We start from the raw sequence: 20654 nt of genomic DNA, 5'->3' as shown, positions 1-20654 counted from the left end.
AGTTTGTCAGCTTGCTTTCACTGAAAATTATGATCATTTGGCATAAATATATGCAACGTTTTTCTGTTTTGTTTACCTTTTGTTAAAGAACTAATCTCAGTGTAGTTCAAATCGTGTAGGTTCACAAATAGCACCACTCTATATGTGTGTGCCGGCTTTAAGGCTTTAATTGTTTGGCTAATACCTTGACTAAATAATAAGGTAAGGAATTTAGGATCACATACAGCTCTGTTATTCAAGTAAATAACATTAGAAGCTGTTCAGGCACACTGGCCACAATCCTGCCACTTACTCACTAAAAAACAAACATACTTGCTAATTCACACTCACTATCTCCTTCTCCAACACAGACATACACATAAAAGCCTTTACAATCGAATGAATGTTAGTGGGAGCGTGTGTGTGTGTGTGTGTGTGTGTGTGTGTGTGTGTGTGTGTGTGCGTGTGTGTGTGTGTGTGCGTGTGTGTGTGTGTGTGTGTGTGTGTGTGTGTGTGTGTGTGTGTGTGTGTGTGTGTGTGTGTGTGTGTGTGGTTGTGGTGGGCCAAGACACCCATTATGCTTTCGCGTCACATAGTGTCCAACAGCGCCCATATTGGGCAGCTTCATCAAAGTTACTGTGTCCTGACGTTGGCCCCAAGAATTTGGGACACAGACACAGTTGGTTTTGTCCTGCTCGTTCTGAACTGACATGCAGCCAGGCGCGCTATGGTGACAAGACTCACCAAAATTAAGGGTCCGGTCCTAAAAAAGAAAAAACGCATTACACGGTGGCAAACTTTCCGCTGTGCCAGGGAAGCACAAACCATTATGAGCCGGACTCCCCACGGCACTGGAACAATCCCAATGCTTAGAGTCTCTGTTCTCATGCGGTACTGCACAGGTTCTGAGTCATGACGTATTTACTGACAACGGCGTGCGAGTTTTCGCACGGGCGCACCAGCAGCTCGGTAATGTACTTCTTGCTCAGATAAACCTCCCCTTGCACCTCTGTCACCGCGTCTATTAGTTCTTTTCTCTCGGCTACCGGAATCGTCGGACCTGTTCGTTTGGAAAGCGCAGTTCATTTGGGATTTTTCACCTTTCCTGACAGATTTGGAAAAGTTTTACCTCAGTTTTTCCAGAAACACTGTTTCAGCATGGGGCGAGCCTGTCACCGAGAGCTCACGCTCCTGTCGCTGCTGGGATACTTGGCTTGCCTGACTTGCGCAGACGGTGGGTTTCTCATGATGATCTACGTGCGGTAATTTGTTTTACGCGCCTCTGCAATACACATTTACGCGAGGTGATGAATGGACGCATGCGTGTGTCCAGCTTCCAAAAGATTAGAAAGTTGTGTGAATATATGCACTGCCGTTCAAAGTTTTTTTTTTTTTTTAAGTTTCTTATGCTCAAGGCTGCGTTTTTCTTTCAACAAAAATACAGAAAAAATAATATTATGAAATATTATTACGACGTACAGTAGCTTTTATCTATTTCAAAATATATTAAAATCTAATTTATTTCTGTGATCAAAGCTGAATGTCCAATGCTGGAAACAGTTGTGATGCCTATTTATTTATTGCACCTGCTGTGATACTTTTTTCAGGATTTTTTGATGGATAAAAAAATTGAAAAAGAATAGCATTTTTTAAAAATAGAAACAATATACACTGCTGTGGGGTCAGTACATTTTTATTATTTCCTTTTTTTTGAAGAAATTTATACTTTTATTCAACAAGGATGTGTTAAATTGATGAAAAGTGATAGCAAAGACTTATATTGTTAGAAAAGATTTATATTTTGAATAAATGCTGTTCTTTTTAACTTTTTATTCATCAAAGAATCCTGAAAAAAGTATCACAGGTTCCCAAAAAATATTTGGCACCACAACTGTTGCCAACATAGATCATTCTAATAATAAATCAGCATATTAGAATGATTTCTGATCATGTGACACTCAAAACAGGCGTAAAGGCTGATGAAAATTCAGCTTTGCATCACAGGAATAAATAAATTATATTTTAAGGTATATTAAAATAGAAACCATTATTTTATACTGCAATAACATTTCGCAATATTACTGTTGTTACTGTTTTGTATTTTTGATCAGATAAATGCAGCCTAAATAAATGCATGGTCAGTGACACACGTTTGTTCATTTTATTAAGTTGTTTAAAAATACTTTTAAAAATCAGAATGATGAATGGCTTAAGTAAATTAAAGTTGTTTAAATATTTTTTATAATAATAATATAATAATAATAAAAAAAAGTCTAGTGTCTAAAGGCTCATTCAAAGACTGAAATTCCTGAGAAATAAGAGAAATGTTGGTCAGGTAAAAATTTTATATTTAAAATATTTTTGTCAGCTAAATTCAAAATCAGTCTGGCATAACCAGTAGGAAAGAAGCCATTTTGTTGTCATGTGACAAGGAAACTAAAAAACTGATAGGACCCCTGTAGATGTTTTTTTTTTTGACATATTTTCACCTTTTTAATGAACTGTTTAGTTGAAGTTAAATGAAAGAAAATTTATATTCATTACTATTATTAGTAATAAAATATGTATGGACTACTTTTTTTCTTTTATGATTTTTCTATTATATACAACCTGAACATAAAATAAAGCATCTATCATGTTTTTCTCATAGTTTTAGAGTTTAAATGGCTCTTAGTATTGTATGTTGATGTATATTAAAGTATGTTTGACTTGCCTCGGTCACACATATAGTCTTTTCATGTTCACTGTCACCTTTTTAGTTGTTTGTAGAGTTAAAACCCTTTAGATCCAGTTCACTTAACGAATTTCATGTTCATCCACCACAAACCCCTGATATCTTCACATCAGCCTAACAGACTCATCAATACGACACTAATGAATTTGTAACAAACGTTTGATAGATGACGGGTTGTTTGTGGTGGGTCAGCTTGGTTATAGTCAGACTTCTGAACATGACTCAGTCTGGATTTACCTCACTGACACCAACCTGCTAACTTGATCTGTTCCAATTCAAACTGATCCCAAATGATGATGTTAACTGATGTGTATTTATTAGACACGGAGGTATGAGACATTATTCTATTATAAGAAAAATTGCTCATGTAACCTTTTAATTTTTATCAACAATTAGCTCAACTGCAGATGGTTTACACAGGAACTGACTCACTGAAGCTGCTTTTTTATTTCCTCTGTGTGAGACTGTGACAAACTATTGATGTAATTAAGAAGTTGGCTTATGGAAGACTTGACAGGATGCTGTTTGATATGTGTGCTTACATCATGTGTACAATATATATATTGTACACATAATACAAAATAATGTTTCTTCTAAGGCATAATGTTTCTTCTAAGGCATAATTGCATATATATATCTAGGCCCCAGAGTTAATAAGTTGAGTTTACCATTTTGAAATCCATTCAGCCGTTCTCCTGTTCTGGCGATATCACTTTTAGCATAGCTTAGCATAGATCATTGAATCCTATTAGACCAATAGCATCGCATTCAAAAATGACCAACGAATTTCGATATTTGTCCTATTTAAAACTTAACTCTTCTGTAGTTATATCGTGTACTAAGACCGGCGGAAAATGTAAAGCTGTGATTTTCTAGGCCGATAAGATTAGGAACTACACACCCATTCTGGCGCAATAGTCAAGGAAGTTTGCTGCCGTAATATGGCCGAAGCAGGCGGAGTATTATCAGGCAGCGCCTGAAATGAGTTCCCAGCTAGGTTAGCATTTGCACATATGCTGCGTGATATTACTCCGCCTGCTTCGACCATATTACGGCGAAAAGAGATATCGCCAGAACAGGAGAACGGCTGAATGGATTTCAAAACGGTAAAACTCAACTTATTAACTCGGGGGGGAGTTGGAGAATGAGCCTATTTGCAAAAAAAGTGGAGTGTTCCTTTAATAGAACCATTTTTCTTAGTGTAAATAACTTTTTAAGAATCCAAAGATTGTTAACGGTTCTTCATGGATTCACTTACAGTCTAAGTGAATTAATTTCGAACCTGATTTAAAGAAGAAGTTCACTTCCAGAACAAAAATTTACAGATAATGTACTCACCCCCTTGTCATCCAAAATGTTTTTCTTTGTAATTCATAGCATTCATACCATCTGTAGATATCGTATCAACTTGCTGTGTTCATATCCTTGCATTCTCCTAATTTCTTGATGTCCTTCTCATTTCCACTGTTTGAGGTAATGTGTTCTCACTAATGTAATGAAGGAGTGACAAAACTGGTTTATTTTTACCAGTCTCTCCATTAGGACGTGTGTTCTTACTGGATTTGGAGAGTTCTTCAAAAGGTGGACAGGAGAAAGGGTTCGAGGCAGCAACACATGCTTGTATGGCTCAAGGGGCCCGGGTGGCATCTGGGGCCGACCTGCATCATGCAGTGTTGGAATGTGCCTTCTCAGCCTGCTCCCGTGGTTGGCTCTCTGGACCGAGTGTTGGGTAAGAGCATTAATTACCTGAAGAACAGATGCTGTCAATCAAAGTGTTGTTTTGTCGAACAGGCATTGTGCTTTTTCGAGACACAATAATGAGATAGCTTGCTTGTGCATATCTGTGTTTTTGTGTGTGATTGCAAGACAGAGAAAATCCTACCTGTGAATTTAGCCAGAACATTCCTATTCACACCTCAGGGCCTGAGAGAAATAGACCAGAGCTGCTGTGAGGGAACACATCAGCACCTTCCATGTGTTCATTTTCTGTGCTGCTCCATTGCCGAGGTGTATTACTTTACCACTGAGCAGAAATCCCAAAATAATTATCACATCGAAAATGTGATCCAAAACGAGTGTATATAGTGGGGCCAAAATAGTATTTTTTAATACATAAAATATAAATGACTTAGATAACAAAATATCAACATTAATGGCATCTGAAAACAGTATATTATATTTTTATATAGTAATAAGTAATATATATTCTACTGCATGTTTTAAAAAAAGCATTTTTTTTTTGTTATTTTAATATATTTTAAAAGATAATTTATTCCTGTGGTCAAAGCTAAATTTTCAGCATCGTTACTCCAGTCTTCAGTGTGACTTCAACATCATAATAATAATAATTAGTTTTTTTGAGCAGCAAATCTGAATATTAGTAATGATGCTTAAAATATATTCAAATAGAAAACTGTTATTTTAAATAGTAACAAATTTTTTAAAGCTTTACTGTTTTTGCTGTACTTTGAAGCAAATAAATGCAGGTTTGGTGAGCAGAAGAGACTTCTTCAAAAACATTAAAAACCTTACTGTTTAAAAAAAGTTTGTAAGATTGTAAGTCTTTTATCTTCATCAAGGCTGCATATATGGGCTGCATTATTTAAAATACAGTAAATCAGGGATATTTTGTAATATTAACATTTAAATATATGACATTTTATGTTATATTTTAACATTTTAAAATGTCATTTATTCTTTTGATGGGAAATTGTAATTTTCAGCATCATTACTCTCATGATCCTTCAGAAATCATTCTAATATGCAGATTTGATGATCAAGTATCATTTTTATCATTATTATCAACAAAAGTGCCTTAATTGTGTCTTTACTGTCACTTTTGATCAGTTTAAAACTTACTAGTGATTAGTAAGCATTACTGAACTTAAACTTTTAAACAGTAATATATATTTACTTGCATTTATGCTTACAAGAAAAAAAAAGAAAAGAAAAATAAGCTTAATTCAAGACATATTGTTTTTTCTAAGCTTTACATTTCTTTCGAAGAAGTCTGGAATACACAATTCAAAGCATTCTGTTGTTATCAAGTATGAATTTGTGAATGTCTGAGGCCTTCAGTGAATATCACATGCATCTGCAAATTTTGCCAAAAGGAGTGGCCTTCCCTTCAGAACAACCTATAGATTATACATGGATTTCTTGTTCGTGACACATAAATTTCACATAAATGACATACACGTGAAAATCTACCTCAGTGCAGCTGTGACTTAATCACTAAACTTTGACACAGGGTGTTTCCTAGTAACTTAACACTGTCCCAGGAGAGTCCCAGGAGTCTGGTAACAGTCTGGTTGTCGTTTGAGCCCCCCTCTGCACCCACTCAGACATACCCACATGCTCATAATTCTGATTAAGACCTCACAGCTGAGTGCTAAAAGGTGAGCTAAGCAACTTACTTCCCTCACACACATTTGGAGGAATGTCTCTAAAAGATCTGGGACGAAACAGACAGACATTCTTGGTTGTAGATAGGCACAGAATATTCAGGAACATTGACATGACTTCTTGAAGTCAAGGGTCACACTTTATTTTAAGGTACAATTCTCACTATTAATTAACTATCAAAAGGATAATTCACCCAAAAATGACAATTTGATGTTTATCTGCTTACCCCCAGGACATCCAAGATGTAGGTGACTTTGTTTCTTCAGTAGAGCACAAACAAAGACTTTTAACTCAAACTGTTGCAGTCTAATGGCACTCAATGGGACCCACAGCTTTGAGAGTCCAAAAAACATACACAGACAAAACCAAATTAAACTCTGCGGCTCGTGACGATACATTGAGGTCTTAAAGGAGAAGTCCGGTGTGATTTTGACCTAAAGTGTATTGAATCATGATACCGAGTGTGAACGTACCTTGAATATCTCATCTCGGTTTGTGTCCTGCTGTCCGAAATCTGGGGTCAGTTAGCCGATGCTCACAACAGGTTGTCAGTGAGAGTCAATAGGGCATCGAAGTAGCCATGTAAATAAATCACTGTTTTATGCCATTTACGAGGCACAAAGTAGCTCCACACTTCATTGGTAGACTTCCAAGGGCCCTGACATTTAAAACGAGACATTGAGAACTTTGAAAAAGCACCGGTAGTTTATTTACGAGAAGATTTATACAGACATTCCCCTTAGTAAAATCACCGGCTGCCGCCATCTTGAATTTAGTCACAATAAGTCGAGTGACGAGCAGGAAGGAACTTATCAGGTTATCAACTTATCAGGTTGTAGTTTCCTTCCTGCTCGACACTCGACTTATCGTGACTAAATTCAAGATGGCGGCGACCGGATTTTTTCTTGCAGGAACTGTCTGTATAAATCTAATCGTAAATAAACTACCGGTGCTTTTTATGAGTTCTCAGTGTCTCGTTTTAAATGTCAGGGCCCTTGGAAGTCTACCAATGAAGTGTGGAGCTACTTTGTGCCTCGTAAACGGCATAAAACAGTGATTTATTTACATGGCTACTTCGATGCCCTATTGACTCTCATTGACAACCTGTTGTGAGCATCGGCTAACTGACCCCAGATTTCGGACAGCAGGACACAAACCGAGATGAGATATTCAAGGTACGTTCACACTCGGTATCATGATTCAATACACTTTAGGTCAATATCACACCGGACTTCTCCTTTAACACACAAAACAATCAGTCTGTGTAAAAAACTGAACAGTATTTATATAATTTTTTACCTCTGATCCACCGCAATGTCCAACTTTCCTGAGTGCGTTCGCAACAGCTGGCACGTGACGAAGAGCAAGCCACCATAACTTCAGTCGATCAGGCTCAAGAAGTTGGGAGTCGGTGAAAAGTCAACACTCCCAGATGAATTCAGATTGTGTGTCTGTTTGTGTGTCTAACAGACACACAATCAGAGGCCAGCACAAGCTTTAAAAACACACACACGACAGAAAACAGACCTGTGATGTAAATTTATACAAACACTGGAGACATAGCAATGTGATGGGTATATACTGAGTGTGTGTGTTGAAATAGTACATGAGCTGCCTATGTAAGCAAAGTTTAACAGTGACATCACGTCTGTTGCCTTAATAAAGGAGACGACCAAAAATTCCTCTAATTTACTTCCAACTTGCCGTTGTGTGATTTCAGGACTACAGTGTGCAGCGGCGTCCCGGGGAGTTTCAGGCCAGTTGATGTGCAGTTGGAGAATTTAACCGCGGACACTGAGAGACTGGGCGTGTTCTGTGTGAAAGATAGCGGTCAGTTTTAAATCACTGAAACAAAGAAACTGCAGAAGGGAACTGTGTTTTTTCACTTATGAAAGACTATTTCATGTAACACATACCTAAATACTTTGGCCTGTTTCATACCGCATGCGAAAGCAGAAGAGCAAAACCATGTGTGAGTATTCAGAGCCATTTATGTCAACGACCCCCTAAATATGATGATCTTTTGTGTGCATATACTGTATATAAAACCTTTTTTCTAAAGGTAAAAAAAATAAAATGTGACTTAAACGAGACAATTTAGTGATATACCGATGGGCAATACACCAGTTCAAATGGTAAATGTTTGTACTTTTTAAAAAATACCAGTACAAGGGCCTAAGCCATGTACACAGTGTTGTTAATAGAGGAGCTCCCTGTTAACTGCATACATTTCTGACTAATGGTATGAAAACTATTAATAACACACAACTAATTCTTTAACTGGGCAATTAAACGTCCATTAACAGAAGCCAGAGATGCTGAAGATGGACGCAAAGAGGAGAAAATACTGGAGCACGGAGATCAAGCTCACTGTTTACGGTGCACAAAATATAGAAAGAAATTTCTAAATACTGATTTGGGGATGGGGGTTTATATGAGCCAAAGTTAACAAAAGTTATGCGTTTTAAAACGTAAACGCAATAGTGTATACGTAGCCTGAAATGCAACCCCAGAGTTTTCAAACCAAAATGGGGTATAAAGCGTTTTCGAGGGTCGATGTTTTCGAGGATCAAAAATGTCGGAGTAGTTTAATGACAGGCATAACCGTAGCAAAAATTATGCGTTTTAAAACAAAAATGCACTAGTGTAAACTTAACCTGAAAAGCAACCCAGAGTTTTCAAACTAATACCGCGTCTGCAGCACTTTCGAAAGTCTCAGTTTTCGAGGGTCAAAAATGCCAGATTAGTGTAAACGACAGCCGTAACTGTGGCAAAAGTTACAAGTTTTAAAACATAAATGTACCCTGAAACGCAACCCCAGAGTTTTAAAACTAAAACGGGGTATGCAGCGTTTTCGAAAATCTCCGTTTTCGATGGTTGAAATTGCCGGAGTAGTGCAAACGATGTTTTAAAATGAAAATGCACTAGTGTAGCCTGAAACGCAGCCCTGGAGTTTTCAAGCTTAAACAGCATGTCTGCAGCATTTTTAAAAAACTCTTGAGGGTCTAAAATGCCCTATTAGTGTAAGTGACAGTATAACCGTAGCAAAAGTTATGTGTTTTAAAACTAAAACTCACTAGTGTAAACATAGCCCAAAACGCAACCCTGGAATTTTCAAACTAAAACAGGGTCTACAGTGCTTTCGAAAGTCTCAGTTTTTGAGGGTCAAAAACGCTGGAGTAGTGTCAACAACAGGCATAACCGTAACAAAAGTTTTGTGTTTTAAAACGAAAATGCACTAGTGTAAATGTAGCCTTAATGTAGTATTTATAAGCGTTGTTTACATCAGTAACCAAGGAAATGCTGTATCGCTGCAAAATTTGCTCATTTATCTCATTACGGCCATCTGATGTTTCTGTTTCATTCAGATGTTTTGTGCAGCATAGTATCTCAAAGCTAGGTCCAAATCATTCTGTTTATGCTTTAAATTTTTTAATTTTACATTGTAATTTACATCAAAAACTGCTTGTGCTATAAGTAACCTCCTATAACTGTTATGATTTATGACTGGATTCTAAAAAGTTTACAATAATATAGTACCCCAGAAATTTGTTTTCCACTCTATAGCTAGCTGCAGTTGAAGAAATGCTGTCACAATGTGAGCAAGTGTGCAGTGTGAAACAGGCCTTACATGTAATTTATCCTTTTCACTTTATGCACTTTTTCTTATAATTTATGACAAACTCTTCTCCTTCATGACTGACACTGTTCCACTTCCCTTTCATCCATCAGCTACTCCGTGTGGGCAGCCACCTTCATTCCCTCACTCACATCTGCAGGGGAAAACTGGGCTTGACCTGGGGGATGAACTTCTGTATGCCTGTGATCCAGGATACAAACTGCCAAATGGAGATACAGCCTTCAGCCTGCTTTGTGACAGCTGTGGAGAATGGTACGGCCTGGTGCAGCATTGCATGAAAGGTGAGCTGCGAACACAATGATGAGATTAACAAAACAAAGGAGCCATGCCGAATATGAGACAGAGGCTCCAAGATCTTTAATTCCTGAGGTTCAAAGGGTTTATTTGGCTTTCGGGTGTAGCCGCGTAGTCCTCAATATGTTTTATTTGTTGCAGATGATCCTGAAGGCCACGTCGACTATGAAGATGAGTTCAAAGATGGCCATCTGAGGGAGGAGCATCATATTTCTTTGAATCCAGGAGGAACGCAGTCCACTGAATATGAAGTAGAAGAAGCCTCTCCTGAACCTGAGCCAGAGCCAGAGCCTGAGCCTGAGCCTGAGCGGACAGTCATGTCTGAGGAGGAAAAGGAGAATGATGAAGATTCAACTATATCCGTCACTGAACCTCCAGTGTCTCAACTCAGTCAGAAGCACATGTTCTGGTTCCCTTCAGAGGCCTTCCACGAAGAGAAGAAGCAGCCGAGTATCACCACTGATTCCTCTTCTGTCAAAAGCCCCAATGAAGGCGAGAGCAACCTGATGGTAAAAACAACCGACAACCAGTCTGGTCCCGACATGATCACAGAGGAACGTGACTATCCCACAGATCCTCCCATAGATGAACCTACCAGCCCCAGTGCCGGTGGCACAGACGAGTCCTGGTTAGATGGATACCCTGTTACTCAGGATGAAGATAAAGCTGGAGGTGAGTCCACGGGGGAGGTGGGGCCAGAACAAGGTGCTGACTCAGAAACAGAGACCTTGACCGGCCAATCAGAAGTTGAGGTGTTTAAGGATGTATCTAAAAACCCTGTAGAAGAAGAGACTAGGGATTTGATTGACAATCCTGAGGAGGAAGAAGATGGAGAAATTAAAACTTCTGAGGACACGATCCACAGGAAAGGAGATGAGGATGAGTTTGGTAAAGGGACAACAAGATTTTATAAGGGAGAGCCTAATGGGGAAATGACTGAAGGACTTGCAGAAGATGAAACAGTGAAAGAAACGTATTCACCAGAGGAAACAAACTCCAAAACACTGGGGTTTGATGGTGTTACTGACAGTCCAAATGGTGTGGAGGTAAAGCCCACCAACTTCATTACTCAGACCACACCTAGTCCAGATGATATTGCTGTACACAAGTGGCCCATGCTGTACACACCAGCTTCTTCTCCTGAAAACGTGAGCACCAGTCAAGGCGGGTTGGGCGCTGAGAGCACATCCGCACCTTCTGGGATGGCACATCTGGATGGCATCCCTGATTTTATCACCAGCATCCCCACACCTGTCATTAAGGATCCATGGGAATCCTTTGATGACCACATCCTGAAGCACATCCCTGGTCACGTGCCAACTGAAATCCCTGAAAATCGGAGCGTGATGGAACGAGGTGGAGATCATAGTCTGGATCAACAGGAGCGGGCTGGAGAGGGTGCTTGTGCAGAAGACCCCTGTCACGGTTCAGGCCACGGGCCCATGATCGCGGCCATTATCATTGGTCTGCTAGCAGCGGTGGTAGGTGTGGTCGTAGGGGTCTGGTGTTATAAAAAGAGGCAACAAAAGAGCTCGCACTACCAGCTCAATGGAACTAACAGGCAAACGCAGTGCATTGAATTACAACAGACTGTGTGAAATATAGATCCTTATGAAGCCACACAGTTTACTCAATCATCCATACAAAGCCATTTATGTGTGAACATTACAGTCTACATCCACCAGGGCTCAGCAAAATCCAGAGTAGGAAAAGTGCAAATCTATCTATCTATCTATCTATCTATCTATCTATCTATCTATCTATCTATCTATCTATCTATCTATCTATCTATCTATCTATCTATCTATCTATCTATCTATCTATCGTTCATTCGTTCGTTCTGACGTTCTAACGTTCTATCATTTGTTCATTCTGTCGTTGTAACGTTTTATCTATTGTTTGTTCGTTCTAATGTTCTATCTATCTATCTATCTATCTATCTATCTATCTATCTATCTATCTATCTATCTATCTATCTATCTATCGTTTGTTCATTCGTTCGTTCTGACGTTCTAACGTTCTATCATTTGTTCATTCTGTCGTTGTAACGTTTTATCTATTGTTTGTTCGTTCTAATGTTCTATCTATCTATCTATCTATCTATCTATCTATCTATCTATCTATCTATCTATCTATCTATCATTTGTTCATTCGTTCGTTCTGACGTTCTAACGTTCTATCATTTGTTCATTCTGTCGTTGTAACGTTTTATCTATTGTTTGTTTGTTCGTTCTAATGTTCTGTCTGTCCATCTATCTATCTATCTATCTATCTATCTATCTATCTATCTATCTATCTATCTATCTATCTATCTATCTATCGTTCTATCGTTTTGTCGTTCTATCTATCGTTCTGTTGTTCTAAGGTTCTATTTATCATTCATTCGTTCTGTCATTCTAACATTCTATCTATCGGTTGTTCGTTCTGTTGTTCTAATGTTCTGTCTATCATTTGTTCGTTCTGTTGTTCTATCATTTTATCATACATTGTTCTGTCGTTCTAACTTTCTATCGATCGGTTGTTCGTTCTGTCGTTCTATAGTTCTTTCTATCTATTGTTTGTTCGTTCTAATGTTCTATCTATCTATCTATCTATCTATCTATCTATCTATCTATCTATCTATCTATCTATCTATCTATCTATCTATCTGTTGTTCTAACATTCTATTTATCTATTGTTCTAGATAACAAAGCTTTCTGTAACCAACATTCAAAGTTGGCCAACTTTGCTTTTCTAATTTTTAAATTTCCTTTAAATTCAAGAATTGCATTGGAATAAAAAAAAAAACAAACAAAAAAAAACATTCTAAATTCAATTCTGAATGCCACACAACCCTGACTTTCACACTAACACAAGGAGTGTCTGTGTTCAACACTCCTTTATCGCACAAGGCCTGTTGGATAGTTTAGTGCTTATTTAGTTAGCGTTTCTATTTTGCCATGTTTTCTTTACATTTTCATTGTATTGTGGATAATTGGTGTATGACGAATCTGATGTCTTCTCTTGCTTTGGACGGACTGCATTGGACTGCGGGTCGGTGCATGTGTGTACACGGTGCCCGTCTGTCCAGATTTTGTACGTGTTTATAGCTTTGTCCATTAGTAAGCAAGCATGTGTGTGTGAAAGAATCATTGTGACTTTAGCCTATTTTGGGTTTGAAAGAGAGCAGTCAGTTAAAAGAGAGTCTGGTTGAACTCAGTATTCTGAAAATTTCTAGCTTGCAGACAGGTGAGACATTCTGGTCAGAGGAACTGAGGGTGAATTCTGATTGGCTTTCAGCTCATATAGACCTAGAGCAGGCAGAATAAATAGCTTTCATCCCTAAATTTAGAATACAATGAGCAGTTGTTCATTTCAGACCATTTTCCTATAAATAAGTGAGTTTCTTGGGGTTGAGCTCAGGACTCAGAAAAGATTCACACTCACAGACAGGTGAGACATTCTTCTCAGAGGAACTGAGGGTGGATTCTGATTGGCTTTCAACACATTTGCAGCTTGCTGAGTTTCAGCTTCTTTAATAAATATGTAGTACTAAAGACTATTTTCTAGATACACTTTCCCAGATATCTCATCGATGTTCAGTGCAAACTTTTTGGCAGTGTTTTGTACAAATTATTCAGTCCTTTATCTCCTCCAGCGACGTTTACGAGGCATATTTATATCCTATGTATTATAAATGTAAATTGATTTTAGAACTAGTGAATTAAAACAAAAACACAAATCAGATGTCTAGAATCGCTTTTTAATTTCAACTGAGGTCAAACATATAGTTAGCTATTTTTAGGTAATATTAATAATAGATAAAGTGTAGTAAAGCCATTTATTTCTAGGTGTGGTTAGAGCAAATGTAGCATTTTTTACATTGTTGGATTTAAATATAAATGAAGAAAAGTGGAGTAAAGCTTCATGAATTTTGCAGGGTCATTTGTAAGTATCCATTAATGATCAGCTGACAGTATTAACATTATCTAACTGTTTGGGTATTTTTGAATGTTGGTTGTTGTTGTTTTTTAATATGTTTTCCAACCCTGACATCTCTGTTTAGTAGAGAAGCTAGTGCATTAGCCATTTAGCTGGCGCTTTTATCCAAAGATACTTACAAATGATGAACATCACAAGCGATCTATCATACAAAAGCCAAAAACACTTTCCTGAAATCTCATTTCCAGGCCTAATGCAGAATGTAAAACAAAAAAGGTACATTTCAGATCAAGGAATCAATTCCACTTGGCTACTCTAGATATATTTAAAGCTACGGTGGATAAATATACTATTTGTAGGGTAAATGTTGCTATTGGGAGTATTTCATTTGCTCTTTGCTTCTCAAAGTTGTTTTCTGAACTGTAAAGTGCTTTTATTGTGATATGGAACTGTGAGATTTCATATTCTTTGTTCTATTAATCCATTCGAAGCTAAAACTGCTTGGTAATATCAACATTACACTGTAACAATGTCAGTTAGATGTGACATGAGGATATCTGACTAAACATAGCTTTGGAAAACTACTGGAACATTAACCAATAAATTACTTTGGGGGAAAACTGTCCGCTTTAGTCTTCCTTCAGTGCGGCGGGGCTTAAAAAAACATTTCTTTCCTAAAATAAGACTGCAAACATTTGCGTAGCATTGCCAGGTGTCTCTGTATGTGTGTAAGAGCAGCAGGGCCAAATCTGATATCACAAAAGAGGGACATGTTTCTGTGTCTATGTCGTTTTGGCCACAAAAAACGAAGCCGAAATGCTCCTGCATACAAACGCTCACACAGCGGGAGAACAGAGACTAGTTTAAATGTGTTTGAACATGGAGTATCTGTGCAGTTTATCACACCATAGTAGGAAAAACCCACAGAGAAAAGGAAAGAAGAGGTGGGGGATGAGGAATGAGAGATGGGGAGGGAGTCTGGATTAAAAAATGACCATCTACACGCTCTCTTAAAATTCATGTGTTTTGCTTAAGGTCCAGTGTTTAGTCTTTTGCTATTATGTTTAGTCTGAATGTTTACTGCTTTTAAAGGCTGGCAGTACTGGTTCAGCCTTTGAAAATAGACATGTTTGTTTGATTTCCTCTACCTAGCACCATTTTACACATTTTTTGAAAAACAGCCAAGTGAACATTTGTGAAGTTATCAACAACGTATTAGTGCTACCAAACAAATTATGTGAGGCTTGGCATAACCAAACCATTGCTAAGCTCAAAATCTTAAAAGTAAATCTTCTAAAATGCCCAAAATACAAATTCTCCACCAGAAGGAGGACTGTAACACTTTTAGTAATTAAATATTCAAACAATACAGGTATAGAAAATGACTGATTAATTCAGCAGTATTTCACAGCACAAAAGCATTTTCATCCACATGATTTATTACGATAGCATCTCTATCTGTAACAATCAGCCAAAAAATACATGTTCAGTGTTTAACCGGTTTTTGCGGCTCAAGTCTGGCTGGATATCTCCACATGGTATCCCATCTAGATCAGATCCAACATTGCTCCTTGGATTTTGTTCAATATAGAAAAGCTATCTTTATTAAAACAATCCAACCAACAAAATAAAAACACAATTTTTTTTTTCTCTGAGATACAGTAAGGTGACAAGGACTGAGATTCAGATTTATTATCTTTCGGCTTGTGCATGTAAAAAATCTGTTATGTGTTCAGTAAAAAGATATTGACACTTCCAATCACCAACCCCTAAATAAATACAAAAATGGTACAGGATGGAGAGTACCTTTATGGTCTTTTTCACAATGTTTTTTTTTTTCAGTGCAAATAAGATTGTTTATTCCTCAGCATCAAGAAATTCATCAAGAAACTCTACGACTTCACCCTGAAAGAGAAAAACGGTTGGAGGAAGTTAAAGAGAGAGAATGGTGTTTATTTTGACATTTAATCTGCTTCTTATTCTGCAATGACTGAAATGAAATAAGATATTTTTAAATTCCGCTACTTGCTAAAAGCAAATGTTATTTTAAGTAAGTTTAACTTGATGTAAAACTAAAAGTGAAAGAATAATGAACAAAATTTTAATATAGACATATTTTTAAAAAAATTAAAATGACAAAAAAAAAAAAAAAAAAAAAAAAAAATATATATATATATATATATATATATATATATATATATATATATATATAATTATTATTATTATTATTATTACATATTATTACAATTTAAAATAACGGTTTTCTATTTTCTATTCCTGTGATTCATCAGCCATAACTCCAGTCTTTAGAGTCACATTATCTTCCTGAAATCATTCTAAAAAGCTGATTTATTACTTTTATTATCAATGTTGGAAACAGTTGTGCTGCTTAATATTTTTAGAACCTGTGATTCTTTTTTCAGCATTCTTTGATGAATACAAAGTTAAAAAGAACAGCATTTATTCAAAATTAAAATATTTTCTAATATAAGTCTTTGCTATCACTTTTTATCAATTTAACACATCCTAGACTAGAGGAATAAAAGTATTCCTTTCTTTCAAAAAAAGAAAGAATAAAACTACTGACCAAGTAAGTGGTATTTTATATTATTACAAAATATATATATTTTAATCAAATGCTGTTCTTTTTAACTTTTAATTTTTAAAAGAATCCTTAAAAAAATATCACAGGTTTCAACAAAATATTAAGTAGCACAACTGTTTTTAATATTGATAATAAATCAGCATTTAAAATAAATTCATTTTAAATCATTACATTTTAAAATAAATTGACATAGAAAACATTTTACATTGAAATAATATTTCACAATATTAGCTTTTTTTTATTAAATAAATGCAACCTTGATGAGCATAAGAAACTTATTTAAAAGAACATCACAAGTCTTACTGATCCCAAACTTTTTAACAGCAGTGTACATAACACTTTAACAGTAACTCAATGATATTAAAATACCATTGTACCACAATTAAATAAGCATATAATTTTTTTTATTTATCAACCACTAGAGGGCAATGTGACGCAGTAAAGGCGCAGATTAAATCTGTAAGTATAGTGCGCACCCAAGTGGCCAATACTCACACTACAAGCATTTAGCACTACGAATATTTGTCAAACAGCTACATGTTTGTGAATATTCAACAAGCATTCAAAAAGCCATGCACAAAGACTCTCAGCTCTCACCTCATCATCCGGCTGGAACTTCTGTTTGGCAAATTCTAGCATCTGCAACTGTAGCGTTGTTTGATTGTAATACCGTACTGCTTCCTGTCATGTGAGAATGCAGTATAAGTACAACATCAAACATTTAAAGGTGAATAAATGTGTTTATTAATTATTTACCACAATGTGAAACACCTACCGCTCTAGGGAAGAAATCCTCATCAGTGAGGTCAAATTTTTCTCTGTGGTACCGATAATAATCCACATTATTCTTCATCACCTCATCACTGGGATCAAAAAGCATGTAGCTGGCCACACAGGGAACAGCGTTCTTTAGATCATTCACTGAATGAGAATAAAGAAGATAATTTTTTATTGGAAGTGTATTTTTCATATGGCATTTATTCACATTCTTGGTTCACATATGTGACCCTGGAGCACAAAACCAGTCTTAAGTAGCATGGGTATAAAATACATTTTATATGGGTCAAAATGATAAATTTTTCTTTAATGTCAAAAATCATTAGGATATTAAGTAAAGATCATGTCCCATGAAGATATTTTGTTAATTTCCTACCATAGATATATCAAAATATAATTTTGGATTAGTAATATGCATTGCTAAGAACTTTTGGACAACTGTAAAGATGATTTTTTTCAATATTTTGATTTTTTTGCACTTTCAGATTTTCAAATCTCGGCCAGATATTGTCCTATCTTAACCATACATCAATGGAAAGCCTATTTATTCCGCTTTTAGATGATGTATAAATCTCAATTTCCAAAAACTGACCCTTATGACTGGTTTTGTGATCCAGGGCCACATATGTAGTTTAAATATAGAACTATCTAGACTTACGTTTATAATAAGCAAACTGGAGGTAGTGGTACATGGTTGCCACAAATTTCTCAACAACAAATCCGCCTACAACTGGCGTGAGCTCGCTTTCACAGCGAACCTTCCTCTCCAGAACTTCTGTGTAATGATCTAAAGAGAGAAACAGACATGCTGTTATGTTTCAGCTAATGCTACAAAGGATCTCAAGGGCAGACATGACAAGAGCAGCAGTTATATGCCAACCTGCAATAGACGGGTAAAAGTCTTTGAAGTCTTTGATCTGTCTGGATCCCTCTGATGCTGCGATGCACTCGTCATACACCTTGAAAAAGTCTCTCAGTGCCAACTCCATGTCTGACACAGATGTTCTGAAGTTATCGCCATTGTATGCCCGCACAGCCCGAATAAACAGCGTCTAAATAAAAAGAACCACCATGTAACGGTAAATTACAACACAGTTTATTACATTCAACAGACATATTAGAAGTCAAATTTTTTGTTTTAGATGTTACAGCGGGAGTCCGCATCTCTCGCCTCCCCTGAGCCCATTGAGTTTTAACAGACCCCCTAAAGTATGCTGTGAGTTTGGTGGGGGGTAATTGAGAATGAATGGGGGAAAGTCACGTGAGAAGACGCAATGCCTCAATTGCAATATGTTTAGATATGACTGGTTATGATCGGCTGTGATTGGTTGATGCGATAAATCCCGCCTCTTCTGTTCACGCACGTTTCGCATTCGAGAATCAGCCTGAATAAACAATATAAAGGCATTAACTAAAAAAGTAAGTAAAGAACTCACACACTTAGATATAAGCACTTTGTTACATCAAAATAAGACTTGAAATGGCCTAAAAAGATGATCTGTGGGAGTTTTGGTGCTTGAGACCAGAAGAGTGTTTTCACAATGTGTCATTAATTGGCCATATTGGCGGCACTGAACGTAAACAGTGCTACTGAAGTGAACAAAACTTGTATATTTTGCTCATTATTGCTGCTATAAATGGTCAATTATTGTCATGTTTTGGGCTGTACTAATCGGTCAGACCGGGAAAAACATTTGGAATACCATAGACTGCCAAAAGTTACAACAAATCAAGGAGAAGATTGCAAAAAACTGTCTGCGGAACAAAAGGCGTTTGTGGTTGGCCAAACTGAACCAGGATTTCCAGGGCAAGAATCTTGACAACATTTGTGTTTGTTCTTATCATTTCCAGTCAGGTAGTTGAAATATTAGGCTAATATCTTAATACTGCTTGTATGTATCTTTTCCACCTATTAACTTTAGTATGTCAAAATATTCCGCCCTTTCCTGCTTACTAAGTCCTTCTCTATATGATTTAGCAGCTTCCACACGTTTTTTTTTCTTTCTGTGGTTTGACCTAATTTTGCTTTAATGGCAGCTGCTTTCAAGCTGCATTGACAATAGGATTAATATGTGGATTTGGTTTTCTCTTATTCAGTGTTTTATGTGGGGTCTCACCTCATATGACTTGGTCTCCAGGTCTTTCAAATGTTCATCAGCTCCTGGTAAGCTCTTGTAGTAGTTCATGTTCCTCTGCATCATCTCATCATCAGGATGCTTCAGGAGGAACGTGTACGCTGCAGATACAGCTTTGGCCAAATTATCACTCTGGAATAATTTATAACAATGCATTTTGTCAGATATTTCCAGACCAAAACTCTACATATAAAATTTTTCAAAAACCACTGATTTTTAGCCATGTAGCATAGTATGTTATTCTTTGAAGTAGGCCTACTTTAGAATACCATGCACTTTAAATGTAAACATTGACATGGTTTTGTGCTAATATGGATTTTTCCAATCCTCTAAGTACTTTAAATATGCCATCTATTTTGATAAATACTAGATACACTACCAGTCAAAAGTTTTTTAATGTTTTTTAAAGAAGTCTCTTCTGCTCACCAAGCCTGCATTTATTTGACTTTCTATTCATCAAAGAAACCTGAAAAAAATCTACTCAGATATTTTGAACATGATAATACATGTTTTTGAGCAGCAATTCAGAATATTATAATGATTTCTGTAGGATCATGTGAGTAATGATGTTAAAAATTCAGCTTTGAAATCACAGGAATAAATTACATTTGACAGTATATTCAGATAGAAAACAGTTATTTTAATAGTAAAAATATTTCAAAATTTCACTGTTGCTGCTGTACTTTGTATCAGATAAATGCAGGTTTGGTGAGCAGAAGAGACTTCTTTAAAAAATCTTACTGTTCAAAAACTTTTGACTGGTATTGTACATGGTTCAGTACCATGGCATTACCATGTAATACCAAAATCATCTTAAGTCTTTTTAGGTTATCTACTTACCATGTTACAGTATTGCAAAACAATCACTAACCTATAAACATGCTTTATAAATAATTGTAGATACAAGAAGCGAAAGTTAATGTTTAGTAGTAAGACTCACTTTGAAGTAAGCAAACTGCAGGTACTTGTAGGGTTCCCGTTTCTCAAACTCCTCGATGGTTTCACGGCTGGGGAGCGTCTGCCTGAAGGCAGGTAAGCCCTGCTTGCATCGCTTCAGACACTGAGCTCGCTTCATCACATTACCGAAAGCGTGCAGCTCGGGGAAGTCGCTAAAGCGCGTCTCGTCTTCGAGACGCACCATGCTACAATTGAGGTTACAGAAGG

The 20654-nt window shown here is 36.8% G+C and overlaps 2 protein-coding genes across 2 annotated transcripts; one reads left to right on the top strand and one right to left on the bottom strand.

Moving 5' to 3' along the window:
- The first annotated feature begins 1137 nt into the window (after positions 1 to 1137).
- On the top strand, positions 1138 to 14580 carry susd5 (sushi domain containing 5). The gene is made up of 5 exons (XM_073821444.1): positions 1138 to 1213; positions 4244 to 4442; positions 7839 to 7948; positions 9851 to 10039; positions 10194 to 14580. Exons 1-5 carry the CDS (start codon positions 1138 to 1140, stop codon positions 11648 to 11650), a joined length of 2031 nt encoding a protein of 676 aa, XP_073677545.1. The 3' UTR covers positions 11651 to 14580.
- An 814-nt stretch (positions 14581 to 15394) lies between these two features.
- crtap (cartilage associated protein) lies at positions 15395 to 20648 on the bottom strand. The gene is made up of 7 exons (XM_073822289.1): positions 20431 to 20648; positions 19473 to 19622; positions 18236 to 18407; positions 18014 to 18142; positions 17354 to 17499; positions 17176 to 17259; positions 15395 to 15878 (listed from the first exon to the last, which is right to left on the bottom strand). Exons 1-7 carry the CDS (start codon positions 20629 to 20631, stop codon positions 15831 to 15833), a joined length of 930 nt encoding a protein of 309 aa, XP_073678390.1. The 5' UTR covers positions 20632 to 20648; the 3' UTR covers positions 15395 to 15830.
- Positions 20649 to 20654: the final 6 nt, after the last annotated feature.

This window comes from Garra rufa, chromosome 17 (assembly GCF_049309525.1).
Source record: "Garra rufa chromosome 17, GarRuf1.0, whole genome shotgun sequence".
NCBI classification, from domain to species: domain Eukaryota; kingdom Metazoa; phylum Chordata; class Actinopteri; order Cypriniformes; family Cyprinidae; genus Garra; species Garra rufa.
This window is presented reverse-complemented; position numbering and strand designations above follow the sequence as displayed.

Excerpts from the sequence above, each read along its gene's own strand:
- susd5 (XM_073821444.1), top strand. The coding sequence starts at position 1,138 with ATGGGGCGAGCCTGTCACCGAGAGCTCACGCTCCTGTCGCTGCTGGGA. Across the intron at positions 1,214-4,243 it reads TTGCCTGACTTGCGCAGACG|TCTCTCCATTAGGACGTGTG; the intron begins GTGGGTTTCTCA and ends TATTTTTACCAG. Across the intron at positions 4,443-7,838 it reads CTCTCTGGACCGAGTGTTGG|GACTACAGTGTGCAGCGGCG; the intron begins GTAAGAGCATTA and ends GTGTGATTTCAG.
- crtap (XM_073822289.1), bottom strand. The coding sequence starts at position 20,631 with ATGGTGCGTCTCGAAGACGAGACGCGCTTTAGCGACTTCCCCGAGCTG. Across the intron at positions 18,408-19,472 it reads TGGAGACCAAGTCATATGAG|ACGCTGTTTATTCGGGCTGT; the intron begins GTGAGACCCCAC and ends CTTTTTATTTAG. Across the intron at positions 18,143-18,235 it reads CTTTTACCCGTCTATTGCAG|ATCATTACACAGAAGTTCTG; the intron begins GTTGGCATATAA and ends TTCTCTCTTTAG.